We start from the raw sequence: 22,444 nt of genomic DNA on the forward strand, positions 1-22,444 counted from the left end.
ATATTTTGCCTGACTGCTCTGAGCATGTCCCATGATGACGTTAGAGAAGCTGTTTAACGAAGAAAATGTAAAAAGCATTATAATTACCTCACAAAAGTCATAAAACATTTTTTAAAGATTTGTATTAACATTCTTTATTGAGTTAAGGATAGAAATAGGTAGTTTTAGTACCATAATTACATTATTTATGGGCACCGGGATGTATATCTGTTCACGCATGTGCTGGACGGTTCGTGCTTCCAGGATGGATCGGGTAGTGACAACTGGACAGGCAGATATATCCTGGAATGCTTTGTGAGGAGAGCTCTCCTCGCTTTCCCCACTTTCCTTACTGGGACCATGGCTGATTCCATTTGTACTAAAATATTCTGTCATGATTAGTAGACATTAAGATCTTCTGGTCAGACCCTGTAATTCAGTGAAAGGGTGGAGTAAGAGTAAAAAAATATGCACGCCCAGGCGAAGGAGGGCATCACTCCAGTGGCTGGAAGTTGGAGGGGATTCTGCTGGGAGTTGCAAGGAAGTGGGCTGCCATTCGGCTGGCGTTTGACTGGGAAGGGCCATTTTGAATGGCTGCTACTATATGTTATGACTGAGGGATCTAGGGGTCAGGGTAGACATTCGGATGCAGCCATAGTCTTTGCTAAGGATTTATTCGGATCAGTCGTATCTTGACACATGTATCACGATCGAATCGTATCGCATTGATTCAAACCTCTAATATTTAACTCTATTACAAATTAAATCAATAGAAAAATGGGTGCTTGCACAAGTATCTGTAACTCATGAACTTTTTCTAGTTTTCTTTCAAAAGTCTCGAGTCTGTGGCAGAGGCTTCCAAGTTTAAGTAAGCTCAGGAAATTCCTAGACCTTAACCTAGTTTGGATTCTGTGAAAATGGTTGATAATAGATATGAACAGAAAATCTCCATTAAAAGCTACTTATTTTGCCACTTCTCAAAGCATGGACATTTATTTCAATCTCTAAAGTGGTAGAGATTGTTTGAAGTGTCGTTGCAGCTATAACTGCAGAGAAATGTGGATCTCCAAGCTCTTTGACTCAGAGCAGCTAAATACAAATGCCTTCACCCATTTCCCTCCCATTCACGCTAATGAATCAAATAAATTAAAATACATTAAAAGTTTGCAGCTGTGATGTCAGGAACTTTAAGAAGTTCAAGTGAAATAAATAATTTTGCAATTCATTTTCTATTCAGTTTGCTCGCAGTTGTGGTTAAGGAATAATAAAGCTACAAAGTTGCAAAATGTTCTAAATATGAAAGAGACAATTAAAGGAAGATTAACTATAATTACTGAAGTTATATCTATGATCACATCTAGTTTAATAAATCAGTTCTCACTTGTCAGGTTTCAGATCCCTGTGGACAATGCCGTAGTTATGAAGATATTCCAAAGCAAGAACAGTTTCTGCAAAATACATTCTGGCCATATCCACAGGCAAGGGACCCATGTTTTTCAAAAGAGTGGCACAGTCTCCTCCTGAGGAGAAAAATACAAAATTCGATGAATATAAACATGCAATCAAGAGAAAAACAGATGGCTCTGTCGTCTGCACAATGCTTTCCGCTGAGGCTGACCTTCGACATACTCCATCACCATGCACAGGTGCCGCCGTGTCTCAAAGGAGCAGTACATTGATACAACAAAGGGGTTCTCCGCGAAGGTTAGGATGTCCCGTTCTACGAAGGCCTGCTGGATCTGATTCCTCAACATCAGATTCTGCTTGTTGATTTTTTTCATGGCAAACCTCTGCATGGTCTCCTTGTGCCGAACTAAATAAACGGCTCTGCAGGAAATCAATGGCGCAACAGTAAGCAAAGAATGAACACAACAACTAAGAAATTTGAGAAAGCCATGTTTAATTTACTGTAGTCTGTTTCTAATAAAACACGGTCGTATTTCCTTACCCGTAGGCACCATTGCTGATTAGTTTTATCATCTCAAAGTCTAGTTCACAGGGTTTCCTCCGAGACCGCAAGACGGTGCCGAGACTTTGAGACTGAAAAAGACAGAAAACGTTAAAGAAATCTGCACAGAAGATGGTAAAGAAAACATATTCAATCAGATTTGAAGAACTTACAGAGTCATCAGTTTCTGGTGTTTCTGCAATGCCACTGTCACTACTGGTCAGCTGTGCAATTTCTATGAACAATAAAACACAGATTAACATTCAAAAGAAAGAATGAAAACACAAGACTTTTACTTCTGTCAGTAAGTTAAGGTATATAAACATAATGAAACTTCATGTAAAGTCCTTAAACATGTTGGAATAGTGGTTCTATAAAAGAAAAGCAACTTTATTGCTGAGAAATCAGCACATTTGAAACGTAAAAAGCAGACTTTAGACTTTATTCACTAATTAGCTTTGAGCTGCTGACTCCGAGAGAACCTGAATTTAGAACAAATGGAGCGGAAATCAAATCTGGCGACAAACACACGTCTAATACCCAGCTTTAAAAAAATCGCCACTCTGGAACAAATGCTCATTAGAAACCATCTTGCATGTTTACGTTTTGTTCGTGTGCAACAACGTGAAGTACCATATGAACTCCCCAGAGAGCCTGTCAACACGTTTCCACTGCTATTTAACATCTGTCCCTCTGAACAGTTTGTTTTAAGCAGACTCAGGGGTAAAGTACTTGGAGCCTGGCTAATGTGCTGCGTGGACGCCATTCTTTTCTAATTAGTCATAATGAATGTTGCTGCTTTCTGAAATTGCAGAGTCTGAGGGGCATAAGGGAAACGGTCTGGTTGTTTTTTGGTTTCTCTAAGACCTAATTCCTCCATTCATTCCCTCCTATAAGAACTCAACAGATGTGCAAATTTATTTTTTTTAAGCATTGACAGAAATAACAGTATTAAAAAGGATTGAATTATAAAAACAAGATCAGATCAATTGAATTGAGCAGCTCTGATTTGTACTGGATTATGTTAGCACTGATGATGAAACACTGAAAGCTTCCTGTACCTTCTAGAGGATCTCGAGTGAGTCCCAGCTGGCTGATGATGTAACGAGGGATGTCTGTTTTGATGCCCTGGCCTTCTTTAGCGTGTCCTTCAGCTGCTTCCAGTAGGTGGTAAAATTCCTCCGGGTCAAATTCCTGGAAGCACATTGACCCAGTTCAGTTATCCATATGAAGCTTTTCAGGACACTGTGAAGCTGTAGGGTGAGGTTATGCAATTTTGCTACTTTACTAATAATCTAAAGCTGGACAAAAACGGAAATAGGGCATAAAGCTTCAAAGATGAGCATGAAGAAGTTGGAAAAAATTTTTTTTTTCAGATGACATTGGAATGAAACTTATACAGCAGAGTATAAGAAAACTGAGCACAAACTGAGCTCAGATTTCCATATTCTCTAATATCTAATTAAGTTGGTTAAAATTTTACTTTACTTACCTCCCAAAAAGCTCAATAAGTGTTTACATTCATGCTGATTTTTTTTAGTTACTTTAAATAACATGCTGTTGTAATTTTGCAGCCTCTGTTCTCATATCCACCAACTGTTAAAATGTTCACAGCTGTACACTTTGATTATTTATTCTCTTTCAGTGACTGCACAGTATTTATATTTAAAACTTCCTTTTTTCATTACTGTAATTTTTTTTAACCTTTTTTCATTTTATTCTGTAGTGTGACCTTTTAACTGTTGCTTTTTTACTGTAACTGTCTCTATTGCGGGACAATAAAGGGCTTTTCTTTCCAGTCTAACTTTCTATATAGAATAGATATACCTAAGAATACTGAGCAAGATATATAACCAAGTTCCAACAAAGTTAAAAGCCTGATTTGAAGGTCTTTTAAATAATAATAATTGGGTTGAAATAATGTGGAGACATGTATTGTAAAAAATCATGCAGGTTAAGTTCTTAATATTAATTTCCCAAATGTATTGGTTGGACTTGTTGTATGATAGTAGGAATTTTCCTTGTGGAAAAGACAAAACTATTGGCACATCTGGTAAACGGGTAAATACGACAGATAAATGGCTGTTATGGTGTACCTCTCAGCTTTAGGTTTCTGAGAGCTTACTGTTACTTACTAACAAGGTTACTGTTGGTAATACACTAAGACATCATGGTTTGAAATCATGCTTGGCTTGGAAGGTTCCCCTCCTTAAACCAGCACATATTCAAGGCCCATCTTAAGTCGAAGAACACCTTCCCTAATGTGAAGCGTTGGGGTGATACTGTAGCATCATGCTTTAAGGGGTGTTTTTCTGCACATAGGACAGGGCGACTGCACCGTATAAAGGGGAGGAAGACCGGGGCCATGTATTGCGAGATTTTGGGGAGCAACGTCCTTCCCTCAGTAAAGAGCATTGAAGATGGGTGGAGGCTGGGTCTTCAAACATGATGGCCCGAAGCACACAGCCAGGATAACTAAGGAGTGGCTCTAGAAGAAGCATATCAAGGTTCTGGTGTGGCCTAGCCAGTCTCCAGAACTAAACCCAACAGAGAATCTTTGGAGGGAGCTCAAACTCTGTTTCTCAGCAACAGCCCAGAAACCTGACTGATCCAGAGAAGATCTGTGTGGAGGACTGGGCTAAAATCCCTCCTGCAGTGTGTGCAAACGTGGTGAAAAACTATAGATAATATTTGACCAATGTAATTGCAAACAAAGGCTACTGTAACAAATATTTATATTGATATTTTCAGGTGTTCAAATACTAATTTGCAACCTTATCATACAAATAAATAGTTAAAAATTATACATTGTGATTTCTAAATTTTTTTTTGATTATGTCTCTTACAGTGGACATGCACCTACAATGACAATTTCAGACCCCTCCATGATTTCTATGTGTGAGAATTTGCAAAATAGCAGTGTGTTCAAATACTTATTTTCCTCACTATATAAGTAGGTTAACTGGATCAGCCATTTTCCAGTATTCTAACTTAAATGGCGTTCTCTGTCATTCCCATTTTTTAAATTGACTAACGTAAATGTTCCATGATTTTTCCTTCCTCTGGAAAACAAGAAGCCGTCCATTACCAATCAAAAGTTTCTTGTTGTTTAGAGATGCACAACGTACCAGGCATTCCAGCAGCCGAGCAGGCCGAGCTATCACAATGAGGATCTTCTTTACCAGCTCTCTGATGAAGTCTACCTCCTCACTTTCTGACCTCTCTGTGGACTGCAGAGCAACAGACAAGAGAAGAGAGATGAGGCAACCTAAAGCATGCAGCATAATCACAACAATCAGATAAAAAAGAGGGAAGTCCTATATGGGAAATGGAGAGATTCTTTCTGATATCTTCTTTTTGATATCTTTTTAAATTTACCATCTGTTGTCAGCATAAAATAAGAGCTTAGTCATTATTTTGTAGAAGAAAAAGTACATTTTATCAACAGTATTCCAAAATCTTTACATCTCAAACGGAATCCTGACCTCTTGAACAAGTTTCTCTAGCTTGTCTGTGAGTTCGCAGAAGTAGCTGGAGGTGACGTGACCAAGACGACTCTTTTCCAGACAGTCCCGGGCTAGCTCAATTATCTGATGGTGGGCAAAGCCGAGCACGCCGTCTGCCAAAGGGAGGACGCTCTCTGGAGAGTTGCAGCGGATGATTTCCTGAATCTTTTCCTCCATCTGAGCGGTGGCCTGCAGCGAGGAAAAGTAAAGCATGTTTATGGTGATGCAGAAGATTTTCAATGGCAAAACGAAAATTACTGGAGGGCCCTTTACCTTGGGAAACCGCTCCTTGTAGACGTGATTCATCATGATGATCTCGTGGTCGTAACAGGAAGGAGATCTTCCAGGGCTGTAATAGTGGGGATGGTTTCATGCCTTTAGTACAAAGAATAGTTGGTTTCTATAAAATAAAGATGAAGAGGATGGGGTACCTGAGACTGCGCGAGCGGGGTCGCATGGTCGTCGTCCTGCAGCACTCATCCCCGGAGATGCTCTCAGTGGTGAAGTGCTTGGAGAGGAAGTGGAGTTCATCAGGCGTGGGCTGGAAGGGCAGCTGGTGCAGCTTCTCCTGTGATGAACAGGATGACTGAAAATGAAACATATATTCAACATGAAATGAAAAAAAAGGTGGATTGGTGGTGTTTTTGTCTGCATTAATTATTTTTAATTTTATTTAGGGGGAATAAATTACTCTAAATAGGGCTGCTTGGAAGGTAAGCCAAGTTAATAAACTTAAAAAGAAACCTCAATATTTAAATTGACGTCTTCCTTCTGCTTTGTTAAAGAAACAAAATATTTTAAATTATTGCAAAATATATTTTTTTTATTGCCAAAAAATTTTTAGTCTACAATTAATTTAAAGAATAGAGGCATTTTGAAGTGGGAAATTACTAAAATGCACTAGACGAGTAATTAATTCAGTATAAAAATTTCTGCCACTTTTTCTTAGTTTTAGGGGGAAAAAAAGAAATTCTAAAAAGTACAACAGTTTGTTCTGAGAAAGTGTCTGTGGTGTTTAAATGGTTGTTTCACATGCTTTCAAAGTATAAAGCAATAAAGAATATTTTGCACCTTTTTCCACTTTATTTTACATCTTTAATCGGAAACTGTTGGTTAAACTTCACTGTTTTATAGTAAGAACAGAAACCTACATTTCTCCCTATTTAACCATATTGACAGCCTCTGGCTGACTTTTATTGAACACTTAGCTTAGTGCTTCAAATTAATGAGGCTGACATCACAAATCCATGCTTCTTTTTAAATATTAATGTGTTGTTTAACATAAAATAACTTTTTTTCATTGTCTCCAAAGGAATGTTTTAGTAATGGTTGCCTGTTCTACAGCGTAAAGGGAATCAATCTAGATTATATTGTCTGTTAATATTTTATCTGATTGATTTTAGATACACAAACAATACATCTTCAGACAAAGCTTTTTTTTTTTTTTGAAATGCACTAAATTGAGATGCATCTAAGGAAAGAGAACCTACCAAAAATCAGTGTTTAACAGGAATGAATAAAAAATCCCCCAAAAAGAAAGGAAATTCACTTTTACAAAGGAAAATAAAAATACGCTTCCTAGAAAAAATTATAAATAAAAGACAGTCTTAATGTTTAGTTGCTGTAAGTTTAGATAATGTGTGGATTTTGATTGGTTGCGACCTCAGTATTAAAATAATCTGTGGGCAAGGACAGCCATGCAGAGCCATCGCTTAGCTTTCATTTCCACATGGAAGACCTCAAAGTCCAAATAAAGAACCTTGGATAAAATTTAGACCACATTCTGTCACATTTCAACCACAAACTTCAAGTTAATCAAACCCTGATTTAATGCGACAGTCTTTGACATCATATCATAATAGACCAACACAAAGTAATTTATTATGTACCATGAAGGGTGACTAATAGTTTTTATTTCTTCTCATCAACAATAAATCAAGACTGCTGTTTTTTCTATCCACTTTTACTCTATCATGCAATAGTTCCTCTTAGAAGTTAATGATATAATAACCTGCAATTGTCAAATAATAATACTGAATAAATAATAATAGATAATTCAATTGTTGACTAATTAAGCAATTGACTAATAGCTGACCTAAATACAGTCTCTAAAAATAACAAACAGCTAAAAGAACAACAATCTCAGAGCAGTGATAAGCCCAAAACTGAACAAACATACTCACATTCTGCATTTAAAGGTATAGTGGAGGATTTTTACGAATTTTTGAAAAGACCTGCATTTTTTCACAAAAAAAAAAAAAAAAAAAATTCACATGCACAACCCTGTACCCGCTCCTGAGAGGGAACGCCTATTAAACGCGTGCAAGAGCATGCAGAGCCCCATTTCTCCTCGTGCACGCTCTGTTTAAAAGTTGCTGTTTGCGTCGCTCATACAAGCTTACTTTCCAAAGGAAGATTTGCAATTTTTCCACTATGTCGGACTCGCCACCGGTAAGTGAAAATGCAGCACGTGTGACGGCCTTAGGTGAACATATCACCAGAATGATTGACAATTAGGAAGACCACTTATTTTCATGATCCATCCCATAAAAAGAAGATCGTCCACTATACCTTTAAGATGGAAAAAAAAAAAAACTTTATACGTAAATAGGTTCTATCCAGCACGCATCAAATGGTGGATATTAAACCTATAAAAAGAGTTAAGAGCTGGATTTGGTTCCACAACATTAACTCTAATGATTTTTCTGTGAGTTGTGATAAACATCAGAAACCTGTGGCTGTGCTGTGGTTTTGGTTGCATGTTTGAGATGCCTGAAAATCTCTGACAAGTTTTATGTCCTGTTTTTAATCTGCATTACTGTGCTGTAAAAGTGAGAGAGATTTAGCACAGCTGACACCTTAGTAAGTTTCAGATATTTTCAGATATTCTTACCTTCCAGTCTGCATGAGCGTCAACTGTAAGACTGAAGAATTCAGCATAAATGAACGACTCTTTCTTTTTTAACCCCCTTTTTTTTTTCTTTTTTTTTTTGTAATTCGAAGTTTTTGGATGGTAGTTTGAAAAACTAATATGAAAAAGCAGACTCATTTTGACCTAGTCTGTATATTTATGCTTGGTCCGAACCTAATTTAACTAAAACTCTGTCTTACTTATAAAAGTACTATTTATCACACAAAGAATCATGGGAAATAATAGATTATCAAAGTTAGTTAAAACATACCTTAAAATACTTGCAGCTATAATTGCAACCTCTTATTATATAAAGTACTGATAGTGGAGTGCTGAATGGATATGCATGCCACAATTTAAAATAAAAATTATTGAGAAATTCAATTAAAGTTTGTTGCGGTAAAGTCAGAGAATGTGTATAAATACTTTTGCAGGCCCATGTATCACAGGTGTCCTGCAGAGCGAGTTCCTGATGCTTACAGAGACTGTTGAGCTGGGTGTGTTGGTTCCATATCCAGAGGAGGGCAGGGAGGCCAAGGACCAGCGACGGCCATCGGTCCTATCACAAAACATGACATAAACCCATAAATGACTGCACTGTTAACACTGCTGACTTTTTAAAAACGCCTCAGGATGTTAAGCTAACACAAACTCAACATGCTTGGCCTCAAACAAGACGCTCCCATGTTTGTCATCAAAACATGAGAAAACTTCTGGTGAAGGGAGTTGAAGATGGATAGTCTGCTTCTAGATTATTCTTTTAAATTAAAACTATTACCTAATTCATAGAAATAATAAAACAAAGTTAATTAATGGAGATGGTTAAATGCATAAAGCTGCAGTGTTAGAATGAAAAAACAAGGTGAATCATGGAGGGAAGTCCAGACAAATGTGGCATTAATGTTTCTTATTTTCTATTTAAAAATTGAAAACCTAGTTTCAAGTTACCTGTCTGCTCTGTGGCAATGACTGTGGATTGCAATAAAAAACACCAAGAAATTACATGACACATGATGATGCTATAAATATAAAAAGTATTGTACCTTCAAATCTATTTACGCAGAGAAAATTCTGCAGTTTGTTGACTAAATAAAAACAACCATGGGTTTAATTTTAAATACACAATCAATTGTTAAGTCGATTTACCTTCGTGCAAAAGAGAAATGTGCAGAGGCACTGGGGGAGAAATTTCTCGGGCTGTCTTGTGGGCTCGTTCCTGTATGAAGAAAAACAAAGAGAGGGAGATAAATTAACCTGCAGCCAGAAAACTAAATCATCGGATGCCAGATTCAATTACAGATAAAAAAGATCAATATCCAAAAGCCATTAAATAAAAGCAAATCAAGCAACAATCTAGTTATCTATATTATAATTATCTTAATCTTATAAAAACTATGAATATATATGGAGAGTTATCTTTTGAAGAGGCAAATCTGATCCAGAAGAACTTCTCCTAGTTTAACCGTTAAGTGCAAAAAATAAAACAAAAAAAACTAATTTAAAACAATGTGGGGAATAGTAAGTTATTATAATTATCAAAGTTTGAATAAGCTGCCACCTCAAGAGACTGACCACACGAGACTTAAAAACCGATTCATCATTTAGTCTCTATGGTTCTGGTTCTCTCTGTCTGAACTTTAGTTTTTATCTTTACAGATTTTAATTTACTTCACCTTTTGTACCACCTGATTCAGCAATCCCATTTAACACTGCCATCATTTCATCTCCTTATGTTCGATTTGCATCTGATGTATTCAGAGCTGTAGGGTGAGCGGCTTTGTTTTTGTTTTTTTAGGCTAATTGATAATAAAATTCATCTTTGCTTTCTATTATAAGCATTTCTATAATAAAAAAAAACTATTTTGCTTTTATTTCTTTATCACAGCATTTTTTTCCAGAATACAAATCATATTAGATAATGACAAATCAATAAAGTTTATTATTCTATTAACTGTTCAATTTTCATTTAACCGATATTTTTCCCAATACAAAAGCCATTGGTTTATTGTTTTATTCAACTAGGATGTCCTGGCTAAAGCTGGGCCTACACTGTGCCATATTCTCAATCGTTGCATGCAGCTGCGGCTCATACTGTACGAGAAAACCACAGGATTTAAAAGTTCACAGCTCACAATGTGCGACCCGACGCTCTGATATGATCTACCTGCTCACACTGTAAGTCTGAAAACATGTCGGACTCTGCTCAGCAGTGAGAAGGAGCTACTCGGACTCATCTACTCAAAAGCCAAACAAGTGGGAATGAAATATGAAGCTCACTAGAGTGAAACGCGCTGCCTTGGCAATTTGTGCCATTTTTGTGCTGAAAGCCCTAACAAGAAAAGGCAATGACGTATTTGGAAAAAAGACATGGCTGAGCAAACATGGCTACTACGGTCTTTGAACGTTACAGAAAGAACTCCATTTTCCCTGCACCACGCCATGCTTCTGTGTTTTCGTCTGAGAGGAAGCAGAAGAAGAAGAATCCTTCTTGGCACAATGAGCAATTTGCGACTGACAGCTGACTGAATTTCAAATGTGTTTGATTTTCTCCCAACCTCATGATTCCTGATCGGGGGTTGGTCGTGAGAGGCTGATCGCCCCTCGTTACCCCCTGTACACTACACAACACATCATCGGGCTGAAAGTCGGCCCGATCGAAAACTTCTCACCCAACTGGAGATTCGGCCCAAAAAGGGCAATAGATGATACAGTTTTTGCCTGGCTTGAGAAGAAAATTGACATAATATACTGGATGCAAAAAAAGCTATAATATTAACTGCAACACCAACAGTAATAATGAATCATTTGCAATGGGATAAATAAAACACTTCTACACATGTTCAGGGTGCAGCCTCTAAAACCGGAGCCCGTCTTGTTTAAAACAGATAGGAGGAAAGTAGTCTACTGCTTGGGGAAAGTATTACAAAAGACACTTGAATAGAGAGCTGATGTTATTCCAAACTAAGTACCTGTACAATCTGAAAATGCACGAAACAATGGGCCCTCTATGAATGAGCTTTTGTTGATCACTAATGCCAGAATAACAAGCGGTGATTGTATTGCATTTCCTTTGCTCCACAGCCAAGCACACAACGGTATAAAATACTGCAAGATGTTTCAGAGCAGTTGCTGTAAAGCAGCTGTTTATTGTAAAACAAAGGCCTTGTGTGTTTTCCCTTGAGAATCAAGAGCAAGTAGATTTCCAACCGTCTTTCAACGTTTCTAAAGTTATCATTTTCAGTTCGATTTGCACGTTTTCTAAGCCAAAACAAGGCTTTGTGGGGCTACTCTATAAAGCTTAGAACTCAACGCTAATTCAGACATTTTGAATTGGTAAAAGCTTCCTGGATGGGAAGCGAAAACGACTTCAGAGTTGGAAAACAAAGTCCAGTGGTTTGGTGTTTTTTTTTTTTGGAATGACTATGACCTGGATGACTGAGAATCTTCACCAGCATCATTTTAAAAGGCAGGTAGCAATTAAAGGCTCCTCCTCCATCAACCATAGAAGTCTCAAAATGTTGACAATAGTTTTCCTTTCCAAAAGTTTCCTACATCTTTATGTTTCCTCTGTCTTTATTCTTAAGTCCTCACCACCCTTAGAAATGTCAAACTAGTGTCAAAAACACACTTAGTGTGTGTTTTTGACACCAGCCCTTAGTAAGATGCATTCTCTGACATTTAGTGGTCGCTCAGCACCATATTGCTTGTAGCATTCCTTTTCCCAACATTTAACTGCTCAGTAGTTAATTATTGAGGCTTAAANCCACTTACAGGCCTGGCATACATTTTGCAGCGTTTTCATGCATTCGTGTGGACGCTCACATTTATTTTACGTCTCCGTCTTTACGGCAAACGTTTTGGAAAATATCAGCGTTTCGTGTTCATTTTGACTTCGTGTGGACGGGGCCTAAAACACTAAACTCCAAATGTCATTCTCTCTAAAAATGATTAAATAACTTCCTTGGGAAGGCGGCAGAGGTTATGGAGGAAAAAAATGTTGGAAGGAGACAACTTGGATCATCTTTAAGAGACAACACATTATTGTCTTTTTCCCAGTACATTAAGAGGCCCAAAGGTTGTTTTTAGTCATTAGTGCAAATCCTACATTTTATTATTTGTAAAGAAAAACTCTCAGAAGTTCTTCTACATCAACTTTCTGGGTTTTCAGAAGTTTTTAGAAATGCCACGGTAGGTACGTTATTTTGCTCCATTTATACCCAGGTTAGCTTTGTCCTAAAAGTGGCAGGAGAACAGATAATTGGATTGTAGATATTTATTTTTTATTGTAAACGTATGACTGTCTGTATTTTCACAAAAACGTTGCACTTAAAACAGAGAAACCTATAGTTGAAAAAATAATGCACACAGTAAATCTGATGTTAACCATAACTGGCATCGATTAAATATGTTGGTATACCATAGATCTGCAATAGGCTCATTATTTGACTATTTTGTACAGTTCAAGTAGTAATCTTTTAACCTCAAAGCTGTAAAACAGCAGCAGCATTCAAGTTGACTGCAATCCAGTCTGCAACATGAAATGCACCATAAGTAGCTAAAGCAAGACAAGGGGAAACACAAAGTTTAAAACTGCATAAAACGGGTATAAAATGCTATGCAGATGATACCATGATATCCGTTTTTTTATAGATTGTCAAAACAGTCTATTTCTTCCACGTATAGCAACCTTAAATGGATTTCTTTAAGGCAGTGATGCTTAAAATTATATTTATTCCAGAAACAGATTTATTTTAGGAAGGTTTGCATTCAGTACCCAGATGCCACAGACTGGGATGTTATACCTGAAACCAATGAAGACGTGGAATTTGGCCCTCTTGGTGGTTTTGCTGAATGCTAGTGAACATTGTTTTCCCATCTTTTTTAAACTCTAGAGTACTTCTTCCTATAAACATTTAGATACTTTTTAAACAACAGTCGTATGTTTATCTCACAGACTGCACAAACATATATATTCAAGCAAACATTCGGGTGAGTTGAGATGCCTGTTGTCTGCTACACTCTTTGTTTAAGTTAACTGGATCTATTTGGAGCAACAAAAAGAATAAAAAAGTAGATTAGGTGCTTTATCAAAGCTCAGTTTTTATAATTTTTGAATATTAACAATTAAAGTTGACTAAAGCAAGACCAAAATCCTTTATGCATTTCTCACTTTTTCATATTTTTTGCTACTCAACTCAGAGCTAATGTAAGCTTAGCAATAAGAAGTTGGAATTTTACCAGTCCTCATACATTGATCAGATGCATTACACATTTAACAGCAGGAGCCATCACATAATTAAGTTACCAGAGGTTATAAGATGATAAAACTTTTTAATACAGATGCATCATAATATCAGTCAAGAATAGCATCAGAAAACCTCATTCTCTTACCTTTGTTATAAATATTACGCCTTAGCCACAGTGTTACGTCATCCCAAAGCTGAACACATTCGTTACTAAAAGCACTGGGGCTTTCAGAGCCTGAATCCATCTTGAAATCTGGGCTTCTTCATCAGGTCAAGACGCAGACTAAACACTCCTCGTTGCAGCACAGTGTTTGCTAAGCAATAGCAGGAAATAAAACGCCCTGTGGTAAATGAGGTCTCCCTCCCTCTGGCCCTATGCATTTCCTCCCAGCAGGCCACCATTTCCTCACCCAAAACAATCAGGGTCTTTTTAATTTGTTGCACCGTTAAATTCTGAGCCGCAGCGCTGACCTAACCGGTGATTAAACGAAAAGACACAAAACAACACCTACTGAAGCATCATGCTCTCAAAATGTGAGGCAAAAACGCTTGCCACCTGATAATGATTCTGATCATTATTTTTTATTACTTATATTTACTCTGTACTCTTCTCCTGGTTATCTAGGGAAAAAAGAGCCCTGACCAACAGGTGCTATCTGTGTCATGCTCATTGTGGCTGCTACATGTTCCAGTTTTTTTTTTTTTCTTGCACTACACAATAAGACAGCATTCCTGCTAGAGAACACAGTGCATTAAAGGCCCCCCTCTATGTGCAACACAACGTGGACGGGACGTACTCACACATTAGCTGACATGAACGAGTGTTGGGCATGAACTCACCTGTAAGAGAAGAGAGTGGAGAGTGCGGTCGTGGTAAACCCGATGACTGACCGCTTCCGATCAGGCTCTTTCTGTTGCTTGTTCGACAGCTGCAACGACCAAATGCCAATATTAGACAGTAAAACCCACAAATTGTACAAAATAGAGCAGCATCACAGGGCAATAACAATGAGCAAAAAAAGGCTTAGAGCTCTGGTAAAAGTTCTACACCTATTCAGTCCTATATATTGGGAGTCAAGGTGCCGTTCCCCAACATGACGTCCACAAGAAGTGTTTAAAACCTAGCCTGAAGATGTGTCAGATAAATATAAAAGCAGGACAGTCAAGGGGTCAAGGCATAATCCATAGGGTCTTTACTATGGAGTTAAACCAGTGACAGCTTTTATTGACATTGAACATGAGATTTGGTAGCAAAGAAACACTCGCAATTCAAACACTAAAAATTTAAAAGTTAAAAAGTCAAACATTGATCATTCAAACATTAAATAAAAATGTAAACATGGCTGATAAAGTAAAAACTTATAAGGATACTCTCATTTTAAACTGCAGCTTTAGTAAGTTTGATATGATATTAAGCATAGTGATGTCCCTTTTTTGTTAGAAATGAACCAGAGCTTTTAACTGCTATCTTGCATAATATTAAAGGTGGTCAAGACTACAGTTTTGCTTAATATAGCACTGTTTTTCTTTGTCCCCGTTTCTCTAGGAGTTACAAGCAACTGCCCTTGCTGCAGCACATGGTCTTATAAATGCACTAATGCAAAATGTACAGAGAAATGCTGCAACATTGCCACATTTAACAGGGAAAATATTGGATCACCTGTACTTTTATACAGCTAAGAAAATAAAAATAATACTTTTACTTGTGAACAGCAGAGATACATTTCAGTGTCTGAATTTTCACTGTTTGAAATTCCCAGTGTGAACCCTATCAGTGTTTTATATTATAATGCCAGATCTCCTTTCCAATGATAATAAAAGCAGTCTTTGGTTTACTTTCAACCCAAATGGCTCCTCGTTGCTGGGCTCCAGTTTTTAACGTTTCCACGAGTCAAACGCTGTAACTTAACTCCTAACTGCGAAAGCTATTCCTACATCTACTGCAGCTCAGTTAGCAAAACCAACTGCTTTAGGCAAACTTAACCACTACCTTTCTGACCATTAATTTTGAAACTCAAATTTTAGATTTTTTATTTTTATTTTTTTCAAATCAAAGAGGAAACAAATAACTGTCAAACAACACAACGTAAATACAAATTTAAAATGTTGGATCAGCATTAGAGTAACACCATCTAAGGCACCCATTGGGAGTTCAGGGCGGTCAGTGCTCCCACTTACAGATTATTATTTTCTACTGGACTCAAATGTGGCTCTAAAAGTTCTCTTTCATACCTTTTTACCAGCTGCTCATGCATATGGCCAATTGGGTGCCGATATTGGATCACAGCTATAGGGGGAAATATTCTATTTGTTTGATTAAATTATCTAAATGAACCCTAATAGTAGAGGCAGGGTTAAATGATTAGTAAATTATATGTTTAGGATAGATGTGATGTGGCTCCTGGATGGTAGGAAACCAAACCAGATCATGCAAAAAACATGAAAAATCCCTAAATATGACATGTTTTATAAGGCTATCTTAAAGTATTAACTTTTGCTGTTTAAAAAGCTGAAAAGCTCCTCTCAAAAATCAAGCTTTGTGTTTTCAAATAAAACCCTAAGCTGAATTTTAGGAATATTATCCAAGGACTTAAATTGTACATCACTATATTACGACTGGAAAGAAGATTCATCCTCCCCTCCTGTCACAAACCTAATTTCTATGTAATTTAGGCTTGCTCAGTTTCCTACACATTCATTAATCATCCTGCAGTAATCATAAGTACCACCACCATCATCATCACATCATTATCGAGACTCAAACCAACAAAGGTTTAAATATGTGCAACAACAAATTCCCTCCCTAAAAAGCGACACTGTGTAACTTTACAAGTTCCAAAAACAAATTTTAGGAGCTTTTTCTACATAGTTATCTAAAACCATGAGTTCTGTTTTTTTTATTCTCAGCTACAAAAACGCCAAAAATGAATTTGTAATTTATCAATGACGTTTTAGTATTGTGAAAAAACGTATTAGAGAACTACAGATCCCACCGTCAACCCTGGTTAAAGGCCTTGATCTGTATTGTGAGATGGAAAATCACTAAAAAAGTTAATTTATGTAAGGAAGCTTTGTTGATTTTTTCTTTTTTTTTTTTTTTGGACTTGAAATGTAGAAAAAGAAAAATTATGTTTAGCTTTGCTATTTTCCTATATGCATTTCATGACTTCTGAAATTCGACCAACACATCTGTAATTTAATTGGAACGCTCTCCTGTCCTTTCTCCTTTGAAGGAGCTAAAACAATGAGACTGTGTGTCATTTTAAAATCGTACACTGTCATTACTAAATATTTTCTTCCTATTTTGGGTATAAATGTGCTCAATTAGAAGGCAAAATCTTATAACTCAGATTATTTAAGTGCAATGTAAGATTTATTTAATTTATTTATGCTACAGGTTGTTCTTTAGTAGTTAAAAGTATCTAAAGCCATCTTTTAACCTTTAATTCCCAAAATCTGCATGACACGTGGAAATAAGCCGTAGGGGGAAATTAAAGAAAAGGCCACATTAATTTAAAAATATTTTTAAATTTTAGTATAACATAAATTCACCACATCTAAGGGGAAAAAATAGATTAATCTGGTAAATACTCAAGGTAACCTTTAACTCAATCCCTGGAATTTTCCCAATTGAACAAGGTATTTATTTTGCAGGTTATTATATTCCTATGATGTAAGGAGTGAAGTGAAAGCATGCTCTTAAGAGCAGACAACACGCCCATTTACAGGAAGACACAGTCCTAAGTACGCAGGGTCAAAATAAAAAACACCCACCACAGAAACAAGTGACATAATGTTTTGGTTTATAATCGACCGCGGAAAAAAAAATCCTTGATATGAGCAGAGCATTTATACCTTTATGTTTTCTGGTCATGCTGTTCCAGGACTGTGACTCACAAGGAGCCACTGTGATCAACTGTATATGACTCATAAATGAAACCCACTTTTTACCCTCAAAAAGAAAAAAATAAATAAAGGATTAGTTATTATAAGAGTGGCTTCTGGTTAGCATGACAGTTTATAGCTTCATATTAGAGACTGACATTGGAAGCACATAAAGCCTAAAGAACATGGATTCACTTCAAGGTCGTGGACTTAAATCAATGACATGCTGTTACATAAACCCCTCAGAGATTTAAACCATCTTCAGCAGAGTTCACTAAAATGTTATACCATAATTATCTGGTTGCTACAAATCCCACATTAAATCTCCTTAGTATTTTACTGAGAGCTAAATGTTATGATTTATATGTTTTTAATAAAGAGTCAATCAGATTTATCCAGCAGATGCACCATTTACTATATTTCAAGCACCATTTGTTTTGAAGAAAAAGCCTCAGGAATAAAAAAAAAAAAAACAGCAGTCAGTCAGTTACTGGTGCAGCCCCCCTGCCTGTGTTGCAGCAGTGATCAAAAACAATCTAATTCACTAAGGCTACTGCAAGGATGCTCAAACATGAGCTGGCAGTCCTTGTGTCTCTGTTGACAGTGGTGCAGAGCAGGTCCTACAGGTACCACTGCAGAGCATCAATGTCAAAAGCCACGATGGTATCACACTTTAGAGAGGAAAACAGTCATTGTGTTTAGATGGGGGTTAAACTACAGTGTGGGACTGTTCTGAATTAAAAATAAAAGTTTCAAGTATTCATGCTACAATAAAAGCATCATAAAAGTCAACAGAATCTTGGCAATATGCTTTTAAATGGAGCAGAATGACATTTTTCTCCCCCATCTATTTTACTGCAAAAAATCTAAGAAAATGTTATGGGTAACTTAAGTCGTTTAGAATAAGGTTTTGTTTTGATCAACATTGTAGAATCGGAAATTTTAAATAAATAATCTTGGTGCTTATATACAACCTGAAACCAGACATCCCTTTACCTTTAAGTTATAGTACCAGTTGGACTCTAAAATTTAAAATGGAAGAAAAACATTTCAATATTTATTTCTTCTTTTGCAATGGATTTGTATTTAACTCCGCTGTAGTAATCCACCCAAAGATAAAACCAGTTTTATCATTTTTTTTTTTGTTGCTTTAAACTTTTAAAACCCATTGAGTCGCCGGTGTCTTTATTACAGGAATGTCTTTATTACTACTTTTCAAAAAAGACCTATCATTTCAGAGAATAAAAAAACAACATCTTTGAGTCATGTTTGAACTGATGCAGGTTGTTCTGTGTTCTAGTCACCCAATTTGTATTTATATATTAGGAAACTAGAGGGTGTTAGCTTTCAAATAATGTATTGTATGTGTAATTTGGGCTTACAGTTCCTAAGTTATTAGCTTTTAAATTTGGGTATGCAAAATAGGCAAGGATTACCCAAAATGAGGTGGATTTTAAGAGGTTAAAAATGCCATTCATTTATTACGTCTTGTCGTGTAATGTATTCTCAGCATATTTGATTGTTTCAGAGATTTGTTAGAGAACACTAAGGAAGAAAACCAAGAAACAAAGCATACAGCGCAGGGAGGATGAGGAAGAAGAGTGTAAAGCAGGGTTAGGGAACAAAACAACACCCTAAGCTCAATGAATAGTGTTTAATAAGTAATCTGAAAATGGTTAAGAAAAGGTTGCACTATTGGAGAAAAAACAAGAAATATTCAGATGATGAGTGAACTGATCAAAGCAGCAGCCAATAGTTACTCTGGTTACAGACAATGGAAATCTGACCAATGTGAAAGAGCGGCAAAAATAAAGATATTGGTAAAGAAAGGTAATAATTCATATACAGTATGGGACAAGAGATCAAGTTTCCTCATGGTTAGGCATGGTGGTGGTAGCATCATTCGTATACCGAATGAACTGCAGCTCTGATTTAAGCTCAAGATCAATTGGCTAGGTGCGCAATATGGCGGCCACTAACTTCCAGTCCCAGGGTGTGATGCTTGTGACTTCCTGTTGCTTCGCAATCCTGCCAATCAACCTGGAATGTTAACAGAGAAAGCTAGCGAGTTTGTTTGGTGTCAATAAAAAGAGATCGGCCAATCAATGGGTTGGAGGATCATCACTAAACTATTGTGTACTGAAATGTACGTGTTTCTTCATGGCACAATTCAAGCAGCTTCAACTGCTTCCCTGCTGATGATGCACCGCGTAAGCAATGTCTCGCTAGAATCCAGAAGGCTGATTTCACTCCAAGCAGGGACACCAGATTATGCAGCCTGTTTTTTTTTACCTGGCAATATTGTCCTTATAGCATAGAGTAAGGGGCTGCTAACAAAAAGTTCCTGTTCTTTTTTAGTGGAACAACTAATCATTGCCTGAGCCAAGACCTGATGTGTCGGAGCTTAGGCCACAGCCAGAGTAGAGTGCTGCGGCTACCGATCCTGAGGACTCTAGATCTGGGCTTACACTGTGCAATTTCTTTGCCCTTTTTCGGGGCGACTTTCCGGTCGTACGAGAATTTTTTCGTGTAGTGTACAGGGGGTAACGAGGGCCGATCAGCCTCTCACGATCAGGAATTGTGAGGTCAGGAGAAAATCAAACATGTCCGTACATACACCATTGCTGCCCAGCAAAGCCTTTATTTAACCACCCTCTTTGTAATATCTCAGCATAGGAAACATCCCCTCACGGATTACTGATACTGAGAAGCACTGGATTACTTTTTAAAAAAAAGGGTGTGATGGCATGAAAGTTGTCTTCCTTACATCTGCTTAGTGGTTAAGCTTTAGTAGAAGTACCTCTGCAAATGAAGGAGATAATCATGTTGGTTTAGTGAAGCTTTGAGGGGATGATAGGGAGAAAGTAGGCCAGTGTTTCTAAAGACATGTTAAACTGATTGAACAGATCTGTCTGTATAAACTCTCCAACTCATCAAATCCTGGTTGCACTCCAAATAGCCTGAAAACTCTCCTTTAAGTAACTAAAAATATCTTCTTAGGGTTTTCATGACAGGCACTGGTGAAATCAGATCGGTTTATTTTTACCTCCCATCAACAAAGTAATCTGAATCTGTCAAAATTAATTTCTTAGACATCAACTCTTCTTCATATCTGCAAGAGGGAGAAGCAGCAAAAAATAGATCAAACTGGTTTGATTCCCAAAGCTCTTAATTCAGACTCCCTACATCCTTAACCTGCCCCATTGTCAACAAGAAGCCATGATTAATATTTTTCACTTCTGCAAGTCGAGCTCTGTCGTCACATGTGAGGTGAGCTGCCACTGTGAGATGAAATAAAGTTGCTGAGATGCAGTGACAGGCCTGGAATCAAAGTCATCTTAAGCATCTATTAATAGAATTAAAAATGGAGAGATGGCCTACAGATTAAAGCCAAGGAGCACTTTTGTTTCCTTAAAATGTATCAGTTAGCATTGTTTTGATGAGAATTTACCATTTTTACTTTACCTATTATAAAATGCATGTCTAAACACATCAAAATATGAACAAATTAAAATTAATAGAAACTTGACATATTTCATACATAATATACAGTAGTGCATCATCGACAAACATGGATTATCGTTTTCTGCAGAAAAAATAATAATACCAAAAATGGGCTTTATTTCATTTTAAGCCGTCGTGCACGGGGAAAAAAAAAAAAAAAAAAGAGGTCAGGATGGGGATTAAACACCAATATCTTTATACAGACATTCACCAATACTGTGGTCCCAGTGACAGACAACTAGCTGAGATCAAGAGGCTTAGCTGGAAGAATGAGGATCCTATGTAGCTTTTATCCCAGAAAGAAATGCATAAAGAAAAGAAAACTCTTTCTGACACAGCATCACGCATGGTTCACAATGCAAGCAAGTCTACAGTCTCAAATAGAGGCCAACAATTTCTCATAGGCAGTTCAGAGACTAAATATACAATTTCTCATCTGTGATTGCAAACTATAACTTACAAAGATACAAATATATCCTCTTCACTTTCTCACTGTTTAACTGGGATGGTACACAGGAAGGTAAACATCCTGTGTGAGGAGACTGCCAAATAAAACAACAACCCACATCTAATTATTATTTGACTGACAAAGCAAATAATACACAATAGGCAAGAAGGAGCCACCCATCTTCTTCTTGGAGAAACAGCTCAAATAACTGTTTGTAAGTGAAGGTAACCCACAGCAACAATGTGTTGCTCTGCGAACTGCAACATAATTACTGTTTTAATGACTAATCTCTATATTCAGCTAAAAAATTTAGCACAATGACACAAGCTGAAGTAGAGCCGTCAATACCGTAAAAATTTTAACAGTACCTTTGGGATCGGCGCAGACGGGCTCCGGTGAAGAAATGTGGCACGTTTAAGTTGGACAACACCGTCCAGGGGCTAGAATCTGACATCGTGTCCACGTCATGCCAGAGGGGGAGATGTAAAGGGGGCTTCTGAGGAGCCAAAGAGAAGCGGCGGCCGCTTGGGTTCAAGAGGTTATGACCCCCAGAGCACCGCTGACAAGTGCCGTCCTTAGGTCCAAACTTCCTCAGTGCAGACCCATCTGCAGCCAGCTGCGGCATAAACACACTGGCACAGAGGGCGCGTCGTCCTCCTCCGTCCTTAAACAAAAAAAAGTAATCCGGACCGGATCACGGAAGGCACGCAGAGCGTGATCCAGGTCAAGTGTTGACAACCTCCGCTGCAGCAGGGACGTGACACCCAACACCGGCTGATTCGGCCCTGCTCCCTGCGACAGTTCTGTGTACCAAACACTCGTCCTGCTCCCTTCGCTCAACATGCTTCATATCATGTAACAGGCATATACCACTTCACATCCTGTGAAGGGGGGAGGAGGGAGATGAGACAGGAGCAGTGCATCATTAACGCACGCTGCTGTGCTCACGCCGCTTTAAAAGATCAGCCCCTTAACACGGGTCCTCTGGGTCAGAGTGTCCAGCGGGGCGCATGCAGA

General features: G+C 37.6%; 1 protein-coding gene across 1 annotated transcript in view; it reads right to left on the reverse strand.

Annotated features, from left to right (window-relative positions):
- The window catches only part of mast4 (microtubule associated serine/threonine kinase family member 4), a 46,700-nt gene extending 24,488 nt beyond the window's left edge, over positions 1-22,212 (reverse strand). The window contains exons 1-13 of the mRNA XM_015387531.1: positions 21,796-22,212; positions 14,431-14,519; positions 9,491-9,560; positions 8,825-8,903; positions 5,865-6,019; positions 5,707-5,782; positions 5,413-5,622; positions 5,056-5,157; positions 2,989-3,121; positions 2,101-2,162; positions 1,928-2,019; positions 1,598-1,806; positions 1,361-1,499 (exon numbers count right to left, since the gene is read on the reverse strand). Of these exons, the coding sequence (XP_015243017.1) occupies positions 1,361-1,499; positions 1,598-1,806; positions 1,928-2,019; positions 2,101-2,162; positions 2,989-3,121; positions 5,056-5,157; positions 5,413-5,622; positions 5,707-5,782; positions 5,865-6,019; positions 8,825-8,903; positions 9,491-9,560; positions 14,431-14,519; positions 21,796-22,052 (1,673 nt within the window). The 5' untranslated portion in view covers positions 22,053-22,212. The remainder of the gene's footprint in view (positions 1-1,360; positions 1,500-1,597; positions 1,807-1,927; positions 2,020-2,100; positions 2,163-2,988; positions 3,122-5,055; positions 5,158-5,412; positions 5,623-5,706; positions 5,783-5,864; positions 6,020-8,824; positions 8,904-9,490; positions 9,561-14,430; positions 14,520-21,795) is intronic.
- Between the last annotated feature and the right edge of the window lie 232 nt (positions 22,213-22,444).

The sequence above is a fragment of the Cyprinodon variegatus genome, unplaced genomic scaffold (genome assembly GCF_000732505.1).
Source record: "Cyprinodon variegatus isolate N-32 unplaced genomic scaffold, C_variegatus-1.0 Scaffold397, whole genome shotgun sequence".
Classification (NCBI taxonomy): domain Eukaryota; kingdom Metazoa; phylum Chordata; class Actinopteri; order Cyprinodontiformes; family Cyprinodontidae; genus Cyprinodon; species Cyprinodon variegatus.